This window comes from Paroedura picta, chromosome 7 (assembly GCF_049243985.1).
Source record: "Paroedura picta isolate Pp20150507F chromosome 7, Ppicta_v3.0, whole genome shotgun sequence".
In the NCBI taxonomy this organism is placed as follows: domain Eukaryota; kingdom Metazoa; phylum Chordata; class Lepidosauria; order Squamata; family Gekkonidae; genus Paroedura; species Paroedura picta.
The window spans coordinates 74,462,860-74,477,205 of NC_135375.1; the positions used below are offsets into that span (position 1 = coordinate 74,462,860).

Sequence of the window (14,346 nt, forward strand, 5' to 3'; positions counted from 1 at the left end):
CATTCACTCTGGAATCTCATGTTCAAGAATGACCATAAGCATGGCTTGTCAGTAGAGGTGCTGTGCCCAGCTGTATGGTCAAGCCTCTTTGGTTTTTGATAACCTCTGTTTCTAACACATACCAGTATAATCTTAGAAGAGGAATTTCCTGATCTGTGTGAAAGAGGAAAACAATACCTTTTCTGAAATAATACTTCCCCCTATAGTTTTTGTATTAAACTAATATTTTTTAACAATTATATGCTTTGTTAAACAAAAGCACATATTAGTTGATCTGTTTGTCTTTTATAATATATATATATATGACTGATGACTGACTAGATATTGCATTTTTAAAAAACCCTCAGTTTATTGGTAATGCAGAATATTCTACAAGCAGAAATATACTTTGCAATAGGAAAAATAAATATGCATACAATACAATAATGATTTACAGACAGTAGATATCTTGTAAATGAATTGTAGAATTCTCAGATTGAGCAATAAATATTTATTGTATGCATATTTACTTACTTTGCCTATTGCACATTATATTCCTATTTGTAGTCTCTTCAACTGTGTGATCCTCTGTTATATTTCTAATGCAAAATATACACCATAACTCACACATCTTTCGCTAGTCAGTGAAAATGCACTGTGCAAATTACTAGGAAATCTCCATTACATATAAAATTCCATAAAAGTCATAAAATGCCCTGTTATGCACAATGGGAGTCAGTGCTGCTGTGTGCACCCCAACCTGCTTTATGTGAATCTACCTGTGTGTTGAAATGAGTTCTATACATAAATTAGGGATAGCAATTGCTTATGTGTCTGGTCATTAAACTTCACAAGTATTATGGATACTGAAATATTACTGAAATTTCACAATTATTACTGAAGCATTTACTGTTTTCATGTTTGTAGGGTATGGCCTGTGTTGGGCGTACTAAAGAATGCACTATTGTTCCTTCTAACCACTATGGACCTATTCCTGGAGTTCCTGTTGGAACAACCTGGAAATTCAGAGTGCAGGTAAATATGATTTTTCTACATAGGAAAATCATAGGACTTTTCTACATAGATTTTTCTACATAGGAAAATATGATTTTTCTACATAGAAGCACCCCTTTTTCTTTTGTATCACTACACTAGTGGGCAAGTTACAAAACATACTCCAGTTGTATTTTCAGTGCTTCAAATAATGAGGGTTTTTAAAATATCACTATGATGATCCAAAGATTGCCATGTACAATAAGACTCCATGTTTTTTTTTGTCAGCCCCTCTTCATGGTGCACTGGAGACTATTTATTATTTATTTATTATCTTACAAATGCTAGGCATGCAATATTTGGTGGCTGACCCATTAACAGTCTATTATGATTGGACCTTCTATTTGTGACTTGTCCTGAGGAGTCAATTTTTTTGCTTCGATATTATTACATACATTTGAATGAAGATCTAGTTACTATTATTGGTCCAATTTTGGCTTGTAGTTCTTGAATTACAGCCTCCAGGATGTATGACAATTTTAAATCACAGTGTAATTTGTGCTAAAGATGGGAAGTTTGCTGTCTGAAGCAAAATGTTAAATACAAATCTAGATCATTGCTGTCACAGCCTGTGAACTCCTTTTAAAATAAATTTGTTAATTTATCATGAAGGTGAGTGAAGCAGGTGTCCATAGACCTCATGTTGGCGGAATTCATGGTCGTAGTAATGATGGAGCTTACTCCCTTGTGCTGGCTGGAGGATTTGAAGATGAAGTGGTAAGTTTTATATTCAGAATATTTTGCATGTGTTGAGAGTTAACATAATTGCCTGCTTTCACATGGTCAGTGATAGCATATGTAAAATCAAATGTTATTTGCAATATCGAGAAATATTTCAAAATATCTTAACTGCTGTGCATAGTAGTAAAGTTGAGTCCCACTATGCAGATACACTGGAAGCACAAATAGATGAGAAAGCAGAGATCCCCTCGACTTACAGAAAAATTAAACCTTGCCTTCATTGCCATACCTTTCTGTCCAGAAGCTATAGCAGACTATTCTTCTTGCTTCCTCACCCCCCCTATACATCTTTGTGGAAACTATGTAAGCCATAAATGTCCTACAGGTCTTCTTAAATTCTCATGAGATTCTTTCATCTCACAAGGGTTCAGCCACTGCTTTTGGTTGCAAGCAAAGTGATGGTTAAGGAATCAACAATGTATTTTCTCTATGCATCCTCGAAATTTAGAGTTTAATTCTGTGATAAGACATCAGCATCTTCTGGAAAAACCATTGATTTCTTCATATCTGAAGACTAAAATGGTCTATCCTGGCTGAGCACCCTTCCCATAATGCTTCAGGGCAGAATACAAAAACTTTTTAAAAAATTCCTCTTTCTAGGAGGAATCACTTTGCTTTAGAATTATTTGTAGTGTCTGGCACCAAGATTCTAATTACATTTACTTTGCAGGCATACATTTCTGAAATTAATAGTATTTGTTTACTTACTTACTTACTTACTTACTTACTATTTACATTTACATTTACATTTACATTTACATTTACATTTACATTTACATTTACATTTACATTTACATTTACATTTACATTTACATTTACATTTATATACCGCCCTCCCCGGAGGCTCAGGGCGGTTTACATAAGAACAAAGAACAATACATGAAACAATCTATAACAAAGATTGCATATTTCCAAAGAAATACATATTCAGGTTTTATGCATTATTGTGAATGTGAATGTGAATATTGCATAGCATTTCATAATGTTGGGACTGAATACATTAATTTGGCTAATTCAAGTTCTGGTTTTGCTGAGGTCTGTCTGTTAATAATACAGAATAAGCACTTAACATTGGCGAAGGTGGCTGTGGTGAATGGAAAGTATTGAATTCTGTCCTGATTATTATTTTTCTTTCAGTAAAGCTAGCTATATTAATATCCTAAATATAATTTTACATTTTGGCTGTGATGGCACTCTCTTTCTAGTATTGTTTCTTAGCTGGCCTCGCTGAGGTGGTTAACCTATGTGTTGACTGTCACTTCTGACTAAAGATGGGGATCACATGATTAATTACGCTTCCATACATTTAAAATCCCCTTGTGCGAAGAAAACTAGGAGAAGGTTAAGACAGATCCTTCATCCTAACATAGCTTAGGAAGGACTCCCCATAGTTACTGTTTATTTGCATATTAATTTTACAATCTCATAATGTTCTCAGTGCAACATACCTCTTGAAATGATACACTAAATACATACATACATTTATAGAAATGTGGTAAATCTCCTGTTGTTGCTCCCTGTTTGGGAAGCACTGAGTGTGATGTGTCAGAAGCAAAGGTTCTAGTGCGGTCTTCTCATCTGCTACTTTTCTGTGTGGAGGGAGTAGTATTCAGACCTGTGAGTCCCCTTCTACACTTAGAAATTGTACAGTCCAAGCACTCAAAAAGAATTAAAACTGAGATCTGAAACAGTGAAGTCCTGAGGTAGGTTTTGGAATTTCATCATCTGTCACCTGGAAACATGTCGGGGAAACATTTACAACATATAAATAGAGCAGCTGTTCTGCTATGTGACAAATCAATGTTGTCTCCTTTTTCCTATTATCTAGCCATGCTTATGTATGTATACATAAGCTGTTTTCTACCATCAGAGAAATGCCGATACCCTCTTCTCCAACTCTCTACCATCAGGAGGAAATTTTAAGCATGCTTCAGGTGAACAGTAAAGCAATAAGCAATGTGTTAAGAGTAGTTATTAAGAGCTATTAAAAAAAGAATAAACACCCTAAAGAGTATCTGAATATCATGTACTTTCTGCCAACAGTGCTTAGTGAGCTATTGCTGCTGCTCTGGGAATTTGCCTTTAGAATCTTTGCTGTCTTTAGATTGGAGAAATCTCATGAGGAGGTACCTGATGGTCCTCGAGTCAGCTGCAAAGGCCAAGCCGTGTCATCTAACAATCCACTGTTATACACATTGCTCATTGGCAGAGGATTGCTTCTGAGGCTGTTGTTGGCTCTTTTTAAAATGGTGCTGGCATTTATATTGGGACTAGTAGTAAAGCTTGTTGCATTCTGTAATACAACAGGCGCTAGCTGATGATTTGGTGTGGGTTTAGTGCCTCACTTGGAAGCTGGCAAGTACTCTTGACCCTAGTCAGGTTTATGCACACCTAAAGGTAAAGGTATCCCCTGTGCAAGCACTGGGTCATGTCTGACCCCTGGGGTGACGCCCTCTAGCGTTTTCATGGCAGATTCAATACGGGGTGGTTTGCCACTGCCTTCCCCAGTCATTACCATTTACCCCCCAGCAAGCTGGGTACTCATTTTACCGACCTCGGAAGGATGGAAGGCTGAGTCAACCTTGAGCCAGCTGCTGGGATTGAACTCCCAGCCTCATGGGCAGAGCAGCCTTACCTCCTCTCTGCAATGTTTTCTCGACCAGAAATAGGTCAGGAGTACTATGTGGCTGGACTGCAAGGCGAACAAACCGGTCAGTCCTAGAGGAGATCAGCCGTGACTACTATTTAGAAGGCCAGATCCTGAAGATGAAACTCAGATACTTTGGCCACCTGATGAGAAGGAAGGACTCCCTGGAGAAGAGCCTATTGCTGGGAGTGATTGAGGGCAAAAGAAGAAGGGGATGACAGAGAATGAGGTGGCTGGATGGAGTAACTGAAGCAGTCGGTGCAAGCTTAAATGGACTCCGGGGAATGGTAGAGGACAGGAAGGCCTGGAGGACCGTTGTCCATGGGGTTGCGATAGGTCGGACATGACTTCGCACCTAACAACAACAACAACTATGTGGCAGGTTAGGTGGCTGCAGAGGCATTACACACCTCTGAGGCTCCACTTCCAAACTTCAAGGAATATGTTCAGACTCCTGGAATTGCAGGTCATCTCCAAACTATAAAGATCAGCTCCCCATGCAAAAATGGCTGCTTTGGAGGGATGACTGTGTAGCATTGTATCCCACTCCGGTTTAGGGATGCCAGCCTCCAGATGAGGTCTCAGAATTCCCTGGAAGTACAGCTCATCTCTAGGCAGTTAGGCTGAAGGAAAAGCTCTCTCCTCTCACATGCATCCCATCTAAAGGAATGTACATTGCCCCAGAATCCACTTGGTTGTTTGGCTTCTGAAGCCTGAGGCCTACTGTTGGCAACTGCAGTCCCTGTTGTTGTCACTAGGCCAAATCATTGCCTAATAAAAGTGGATCTCCTAGTTCCCCCCAAAGTCTCACTGTCTACTTTCCTGTAAAGCTAACTCCACTTGAAATTCTAGGCCACTTATGCCTTTGATTTTATAGGGCTTTCCTGGCAAATACTGATTTTTATTTACCAGGCCAAGCTTGATAAAAGTAACTTCAGTTCGTATGTCTCTCCAGCCATTTACTTGTTCACCCTTTACTGTTTCAGGCTGTAAATATTCTTTATTTAGATCTTCCTGCACTTTCCAGACTTGCAGGAACCATGCTGGCTTGTCTGCACACCAAAATACAAACAGTTGCTGGTAAGGACTGGCCAAAGCCATATCCCAGGAGGGACATACCTGCACCCCCCCCCCCCCCAACCTCAGTCTGCAAGCCTCTACCATCATCTCTAGGTTCACGGTTCATCTCTAGATTATAATGATCAGCTAGGCAGGCAAAAATGGCTACTTTGGAGGGTGGACTCTGAGCCATTGTACCATTTTAAGGCCTCCTCCAAACCTCCAGGAATATTTCCAACCTGGGGGTTGCCAACCTCCAGGTAGGACCTGGAATGTTCCTGGAATTACAGCTCATTTCCAGATTATAAAGATCAGCTTCTCAGGTGAAAATGATTGCTTTGGAAGGTGGACTGAGGCATTGTACCATTTTGAAGTCCCACCTCCAGGAATAATTCCAGCTCATGGGTAGCCAACTTCCAGGTGGTGCCTGGAGAGCTCCTTGGATTACAGCTCATCTTCAGATTATAAAGATCATCTCCCCAGGCAGAAAGGACTGCTTTGGAGGTTGGGCAGGGTTGTTGTGCAGAATAAACATTTAAGGCCTCCCATGTAGGTGCTGTGGATTTGAAACACTTGAGGCCTACTGCACAGGGTTGCTGTGCACATGAAACAGGAGGCAAAAGAACCTCCGCAACAGCAACCAGTTTCATCTGCACAAAAGTCCTGTATAGTAAGCCTCAAATCTACAGAGAGTTTCGGAGAAGAAATACACATGGCGTGGCTGCACCTTCAACAGCGAGGTGAGCCAAAGCAGTATTTTAAGGGAGAAGGGGTTTTTCTGTGGCCTCCCTAACCCTAACTCCCAAATGTTAGGCAGAAGGGAAAAGCTTTCCCTGCTCAAAAGGAAAGCACAAGTACGCTCACAGACTCCTCTGCGTTCTCGGAAACGCCTCCCTCGCCTCATTCAGAGGCTATTAGAGCAGTGGTTCTCAACCTTCCTAATGCCCTGACCCTTTACTACAGTTCCTCATGTTGTAGTCACCTCCAGCCATAAGATTATGCAAGTGTTCTTTCACAGAACTTAAACCAAAACTGATCCATTGTTCATGATCTTTTCCCTCTTAATAAAACAGTAAGGGGTGTTGGGGTGGGCTCAGTCCGTGATTAGGAAGGGCAACAATTGGTCCCATGGCCCTGGACTGACAAGCGGAGGGGCCAATTGGAAGGCGCAAAGCGCCTTCCGATTGGCCCCCTCACCAAGACAGACCAAAATTCCATCCAGCCAGGGGCAATCTGGAGAAATGGCTGCCAGTCTGGTCCTGACCACCAAAGGGAGAGGAGGTCAGTAGGGCAGCCAAGGGGAATGGGAACAGAGGCTTGAACAGGCTGTGCCAGCCGTTTTCGCCCCAAGGCTGTCCTAACTGTCATGTCCAACTGCAAATTGCCTCAGAACCCTGACAGAGCTGGCAGGAGGCTGCAGAGTGCTCCCCCTCCCCCCCTTCAGGCCTGCTGTGAAGGAACCTCTGACAGGCCCAGACTGAGGGAAGGAGGCCTTTCCAAGAGCAACTCAGGGGAGTCTGAGGGCCTTCCTTTTGAGGGTGGGGAACTTTCCCCTTCTGCCAAACTGTTGGCTAACAGTGAGCCCACAGAAAAGCCCCTTCTCACTTAAAATACTACTCTGGCTGGGGGTTAGACACAGCCAAGCCATGTGTTTTTCTTCTTTGCAACTCTCTGCAGGTTTGAGGCCACTGCACAGCGTTATTCTGCAGATTAAACTTTATTTTTGTCTCCTGTTTCATCTGCACAACAACCCTGTGCAGTAGGCCTCAAGTGTTTCAATTCAACAACAGCAACCTGTGTGGGAGACCTTAAATGTTTCTTCTCTACCACAACCCTCTCCAAAGTAGCCCTTTCTGCCTGGGGAGCTGATCTTTATATTCTGCAGGTGAGCTGTCATTCCAGGAGCTCTCCGGACTCCACCAGGAGGTTAGCTACCCCTAGGTTGGAAATATTCCTGGAGGTTTGGAGGTGGGACTTCAAAATCATACAATGCCCCAGAGTCCAGCCTTCAAAGGAGCCATTTTTGCCTGTTGGGAGGGAGTGGTGCAGGTGTGTCCCTCCTGGGCTATGAGCTATGGCCAGCCCTTACCAGCAACTTTGTATTCTGGGGCGCAGACAGGCAGACCAGCATCAGTCCTGTGAGTCTGGAAAGTGCAGGAAGATCTAAATACTTACAGCCTGAAACTGTAAATAGTGAGAGGGAGAGGAAGAGAAGACTAAGGTCAAGACTGCTGTGCACAGACAGTCTTCCTCTTAGGGTTGCCACTTTCCCTGTGAGGCTCGCTACCCCATCTCCCTCATGGGGAGTCTGCTATGGGGAGAGAAGGGGAAGACGATTAGAAAATGCTTTGAGACACCTGAGACCTGTTGGGTCACTGAGGCCCATTCCCAGTTCTCTCAGACCTCTCACAACCCCACATACCTCACAGGTTGACTATTGTGGAGAGATGAATGGAAAAGGTGTTTGTGAACCACTTTGAGACTCCTTTGGGTAGTAAGCAATAGGGTACAAAATCCGTTCTTCTAAGGAGCAACCATGAAAGAAGCATGTGGGCACATAACATTTTACCAACAGTGAAAATATGGGAGACAGAAGGAACAGGGTGGACACCTGTGTAGTGTGACTACCCCATGTGTATTAGGGCAGAGGGGCATTTCGGCATAACACAGAAATGGTGGGAATTGGTTGCCATGTAATCTTCCCCTAAGAAGAGTCTCCAGTCTGATTTTCCATTCACATATCTGAAGACATGGCTCTGGAAAGCTCATCTGTAACCACTATGCCACAATTCCCAAAGATCAGTCCTCTCCCACACTCAACGAACATTCCAAACCACAGGTTCTTGACACCCATATCTCCACACTCATGCCTTCATTTGCCACCACGCCACCACAACCTCCCACACAACACACACATTCAACCCCATGCCCTTACAGACTGGACAGCTCCTCCCCTTCCTCTTCCCACTGCCAAGCTCTAGCGCCTGTTGTATTCTTGGATACAACGGGCTTTGCCCCTAGTTGTATATAAATTGTATTTTTCCTGTGGTTTATCAGTTCAGTTCTGCCTCTTGTCCCACCATGCCAATGTCGCTCTTTTCCGCTACTCCAGACAAACGAACACTCTATCTTGATCTACCCCACAAGGCTGTTGAGTGGATGAGATGGAAGAGGAGCAATGTCGGCCACTTTGGGGACCCTCTTGGAAAGAAGGGTGGGGTACAAACCGAGTCATGAAGACCAATGATTTGGAAGAACAAAAATTGAGTCTAGGGGCACCTTTAAGACCAACAAAGATTTATTCAAGGCCAAGCTGCTTGCCCTGCTGCGACCCCCGTGAGAGGGTCATTCGACCCCTAAAGGGGTTGGGACCCCCAGGTTGAGAACCACTGTGTTAGAGGCTTCCTTCACAGCAGGCCTTAAGTGAGGGGGCGGCTAAAACACTGGGTGATGGACTCCAAAGAACTGAAAGAATTGTGAGGTAAAAGAATGTAAGGAGATGGTCCAATTGGCCCTGTTCCAACTTGGACAGCCAGACACGTTCCACCCCACTGGCTGTTTCACAAATATATAGAGGAACCATGGATAAGGATGTATTATTTAATATAGTGTTTTGTCAGTATATTGCTTCTAAGTACATACTTTGATTTAGAAAATTCTGTTTCAGTGCTACTCGTGCCTTCTGCCTTCTAGTATGGCTTTGAGAATATTTTTCTCAGGAGCACTGAAAAATTGCTATAATTAATTATTACAGAATAACTTGCTGATAATGATGTTGTTGATTCTTTTGTCACCATTTGATCAGAATACTCTCTGCCAATAACTAATAGCTTTATAATTGTACATTCCCTTTGCTCAAGGTTCTCCTCATTTGTTCGCTGATTTTTCTACCCTCATCCTTGGGAACTTAAATCAAACTTTGAAAAACCAGTGGGTTTATGTTAACAACAATTTTTGGCAACTGGAAGACATAAAATTGCACATGAGAGTGAAGCGTATGATCAGTTAATCCTGTGGCTTGCCATCCATTCATCCCATCCCATCCATATACTGCCCTCCCCTGTGGCTTAGGGCAGTTTACACAAAACATAGGAGAACATAAGGATAATACAGTGTAATTGCATCAGTAAACAACAGTAATAACATATAACAATGGTTTTCTAACATTCTGTAACTGGTGGTAACAACATTAAACATGTGATTGTGACTCCACGGGTTGGTTGGCTGAGGATTCAGGTCAGGGCTGAGGGATTCTGGGGGGCCCAGTAGATGATGTTGGTTCAGCCAACCTCAATCTCAGTTGACCTAGTTAATTGTTCAGGTTAACATATCTTTAGTAGTTATATCTATGGTTTTCCCCCTCAGCTGCATTGTACTATTACACAACCAAGTACATTTAAAATCTTCTCACTATGTTCCTCAGCTAATACTGCAATTTTAAGCAGAGTGGTACACTCTTGTTTGTCTATTGAACTCAGCAGGCTTAGAAAGATCAGGATAAGGTAAAGGTAAAGGTAAAGGTATCCCCTGTGCAAGCACCGAGTCATGTCTGACCCCTGGGGTGACGCCCTCCAGCGTTTTCATGGCAGACTCAATACGGGGTGGTTTGCCAGTGCCTTCCCCAGTCATGACCGTTTACCCCCCAGCAAGCTGGGTACTCATTTTACCGACCTCGGGAGGATGGAAGGCTGAGTCAAGATCAGGATAGCACTATACATTTATCAGTCATTTCTAGAAAACTATTTATTTCTTTCATTAGATTTAAATTAGGTGGTGAATAGGACCAAGAGGTCCTATTTATGGTGTGCAGTTAATTCTTTCATAAATTGCTTCTAAAAGTATTAGAAATCATTCATGTATGTTTGATAAGTCATTAATCACTTAAGGTTGGGGATGGACGTGAACCGGAAAAATGTGGTTTGTGATTTGATATATGCCTGGTTTGTGAATCACAAACCATCATGAATTTTTAAAGTTCAGTTTGTGAGATGGTAGACTGTCTCCCCAGCATTTTAGAGACACCAGACTGACAGGAGATCAGCTATTGCTAATCTCTACTAAAGTTTGTCATACAGGTCAGCAGATTGTTATGTCTACTAATTTACTACTGTTCATAAAATGTGAAATTGTATTTGTGACACACATTAATGTATTTGAATCAACTTTTTATAGCTTTTTTCATTCTAATATTTTTGATAGCTAAGGAAAAAAATAAGTAATTTGTAGCATTCCCCTTCCTTTTTCTTCTTCTTATTATTCCTATTATAAGGGAAATCTGGTCTATGACCTGTAACAACCTATTTTGTGAAGGAATATACTGGCAGTTCTGTTATAAGAGGTTTATTTCAATCCATTATTGTTTTGTGGTTTTTAAAGTACAGTTTTTTTTAGCATATGTTATCAATGTAAGTTCAGTTGTTACTGGATGTCTATGGGAGTTTACAATGCAGTTTTTGAATAGATAATGTCAAATGCACGGACCCCAGTTATGGAGCTCCTATACTTCTGTAAAAGATTCTAATTGTGCCAGTTGCCTAGTGCATTTTCCTCATCTTCTAAATATTTGGAAGTTGTTTAGGTAGTTGCAATTCTTAGAGGCTACTATTTCTTTGCGTATGAGATGTTGTGGCGGGGAATTCAAAATATATTTCGCTAGCACAGTTTTAACATATGTTAATTCTGTTCTATTGATTCTTCATGTGATGAGAGGATGACATAAGCTGTACATAAGCAATATATAAGGTATAGTTAAGCTATCAGACTCAGAAAACCTTTATTGGCATACACAAAACAGTCCAAGGAAAAAAAAATAGATTAAACAATATTACGTTTCCACTCTTGTAAACATGTTATTTATTTGGAACATGCTTCCAAGGGCATCAGCTACCCTGGCAAGTTTAATGGGATCCTTTTCTGAAAGCATTAATTGGATGATGAGGGATTTAGAACTGACTTTGGAATTTAAATCCCTCAAATATGACTTGATTGAAGCTCTTTGGGGAGAGAAGACTGGACACTCCAAAATAATATGTGGTAGTGTGTCTGGGACTTTACAGCCATGTAGACAAAGTCTTGGGGGGCGGGAATCTTATGGAATCTTCCCCAGGACACACTTGAGGGAAAGGAGTTGAATAAAAGCTATCAATTCTTGATCCTTTTAGAATTTCCATATATTCTGTATAAAATATGTACAGTATGTTAGGAAAGCATCCTATCCTTCTGTGATCAATCCCCATTATAGCCAAATTCTCTCCCTAGTTCATAGCAGACCTGGTGCTGACTAATTATTATGTGCAAAGCCCTGACACAGGTAATTTTAAATTATATATTTGAGCTCTTAAGTCCATTGAAAATTTTAATCAGTGACTGATCTTCTCATCTAGGACCGAGGTGATGAATTCACTTATACTGGGAGTGGTGGGAGAGATCTTTCTGGCAATAAAAGGATTGGAGAACATTCATTTGATCAAACTTTAACACATATGAACAGGTAGGTTTGATCGTCTTAACCAATTGGTATTATTGAAGGGAAAAGACATTCAAAAGAGAAGGGGCAGTCTTTGTCAGTTTTACATTCTTGCTTCAGATCTTCACTTTGCTCTCATGCCCCCCCCCCCTACACACACACACATTGGTCCAAGGGTCCACCAGCTTCTAAGGACAGGATTTCTAAGGGCATGAAAGGCTGAAGCAGGAGGAAGGAAGGCTCCCAACGATTATCACTTTTGCCATTTGTTGCATTATATGGGATCCAAGCCAATATTTTAATGAGTAACTTGGAGTTGACCATAAAAGTCAAAGTGAAATAGCTGAATATGGCAAGATTATTTATTTATCTATTTTCTTGGATTTCTATACCAGCCTCCCATAAAGCTCAGGGCGGTTTACATAAAACGTCATGAGTATACAAATTGATCATAATATTTTATAACAAAATACTACAACAGATTCACAGTACGACAACAACTCTCAACTTGTAGCATGAACCCGTGGTTTTAACATGAACTCGAAATGTTAGGCACCTTGATACAGATTATTAGGAAAGAGATTGATAAGAAAACAGCCAGTATCATGGATCCAATGTACTGATCTTTGAGGCAGGTTTATCTGCAATACCATCTACAATTCTGGTCACTCCATATCTAAAAGAATTTTGTAGACCTGGAAAAGGTGCAAAAATAGGCAGCTGAAATAGTCAGATTACCTTCTCTTTGAGGAAATGCAAAACTACACCAGTTTGGTGTAGTGGTTAGGGGTGTGGACATTTAATCTGGTGAGCCGGGTTCAATTCTGCACTCCCCTACACGTAGCCATCTGGGTGACCTTGGGCTTGCCACGGCACTGATAAATCTGTTCTGGCCGAGCAGTGATATCAGGGCTCTCTCAGCCTCACCCACCACACAGGAACTGTTTATGCACTGGAGGTTTCATGCTGGGCTGCAGGCTGGAGTTTTAGTTTTGGCAGGTTGCCTCACCTCTTCCTGCACCCACATGGGGGAGAATTTGGCCTGGTGTGTCTCATCTGCCCCCGATTTATGCTCCTGCAGGGAACTGGGGAAGTGAAGTTCCCAGTGCATAAACAGTCAGGGTGTCTGTTGTGGGGAGAAGAAAGGGAAGGCGACTGTAAGCCGCTTTGAGACTCCTACGGGTTGAGAAAAGCGACATATAAGAACCAACTCTTCTAAGAAAAACCCAACAGTATAGAAACTTCTAAAATTATGCATGCTGTGAATCAACTGGAGTGTTTTCTCTCCCACACACACATATATAATATTAGAACTTAAAATCATCAAGTGAAGTTGATGGGCAATAGATTTAAAACAGACAAAACAAAGGGCTTTATCATGCAACACATATTTAACTTGTGAGACCCATTGCCACCTTTCAGTACCTTTAGAGAGTGATCAGATGGTATGATTGAGTGACTACAACGCATGATACTAACATAGAACCTCATGTTTATTGGCAGCGTATGTTTAAATGCCAGTTGGGGCCTCAGAGAAAGGAAGACTAGCTTCTGTGACCTACTTGTATGCTTTTTTGGAGTATCTTGTGGGCACTGTAGAAATTTTGGACTAGATGGATGATTGATTGATTGATTGATTTGTTAGGGTGCTGTTGATGTATTTAATGCTTTAGGAAGCCTTATATCATATGAAGACTTCTAAATATTTCCCCCCCCCCCAGAGCACTGGCCCTAAATTGTGATGCCCCACTGGATGATAAAAATGGAGCTGAGTCTAAAAACTGGAGAGCTGGTAAACCAGTTCGAGTGGTTCGCAGTTCAAAAGGACGAAGGATCAGCAAATATGCTCCTGAAGAAGGCAATAGATATGATGGCATTTACAAGGTGTATTTTTCCTTCTACGTGCTTTTCATTTAAAAATTAGCAGCATTGTGCTTCTTTTTTAAATTATGAATTTTATTGTTAGACATCCCTTTGGGGCATTGGGTGATCTCTCATATTCTAAGGTGGAATCATTTTACAGGGCTCTCCCGTAATTAAATTAGTAGCTTATATTGTGTGTTTCTCCAAAAACATTGATATGAACCATCAGTCTCTTTACTTTCCAATGCAATTTATTTGTTTAATCAATTTGCTCTCTGTCTGTCTAATACTCCTAGTAATTTTCAAACATCATATTAAAATATCAGAACAATGAAAATACTTGCATTGATTTATTGAAGCTTTTTCTTAAAAAAAACCAAGCAATAGCCTATAAAACTTTATTAAATCAGTTAAAAGATCAGGTGAATTGGAAAGTCCAGCAGTAATAACAGACTTGGTACCAAGACACTATGGTAGGGAGGGTGTTATGAGACCTTGTCTCCCATGGTGACTGATCTTGTATTTGGAAAAAAGAGAC

At 41.2% G+C, this 14,346-nt stretch overlaps 1 protein-coding gene across 2 annotated transcripts in view; it reads left to right on the forward strand.

Moving 5' to 3' along the window:
• UHRF2 (ubiquitin like with PHD and ring finger domains 2) overlaps positions 1 to 14,346 on the forward strand; it is a 75,951-nt gene that overhangs the window by 50,591 nt on the left and 11,014 nt on the right. For both annotated transcript variants that reach the window (XM_077344963.1, XM_077344962.1), the window contains exons 8-11: positions 907 to 1,014; positions 1,645 to 1,749; positions 11,863 to 11,969; positions 13,667 to 13,829. In XM_077344963.1, the coding sequence (XP_077201078.1) occupies positions 907 to 1,014; positions 1,645 to 1,749; positions 11,863 to 11,969; positions 13,667 to 13,829 (483 nt within the window). The remainder of the gene's footprint in view (positions 1 to 906; positions 1,015 to 1,644; positions 1,750 to 11,862; positions 11,970 to 13,666; positions 13,830 to 14,346) is intronic.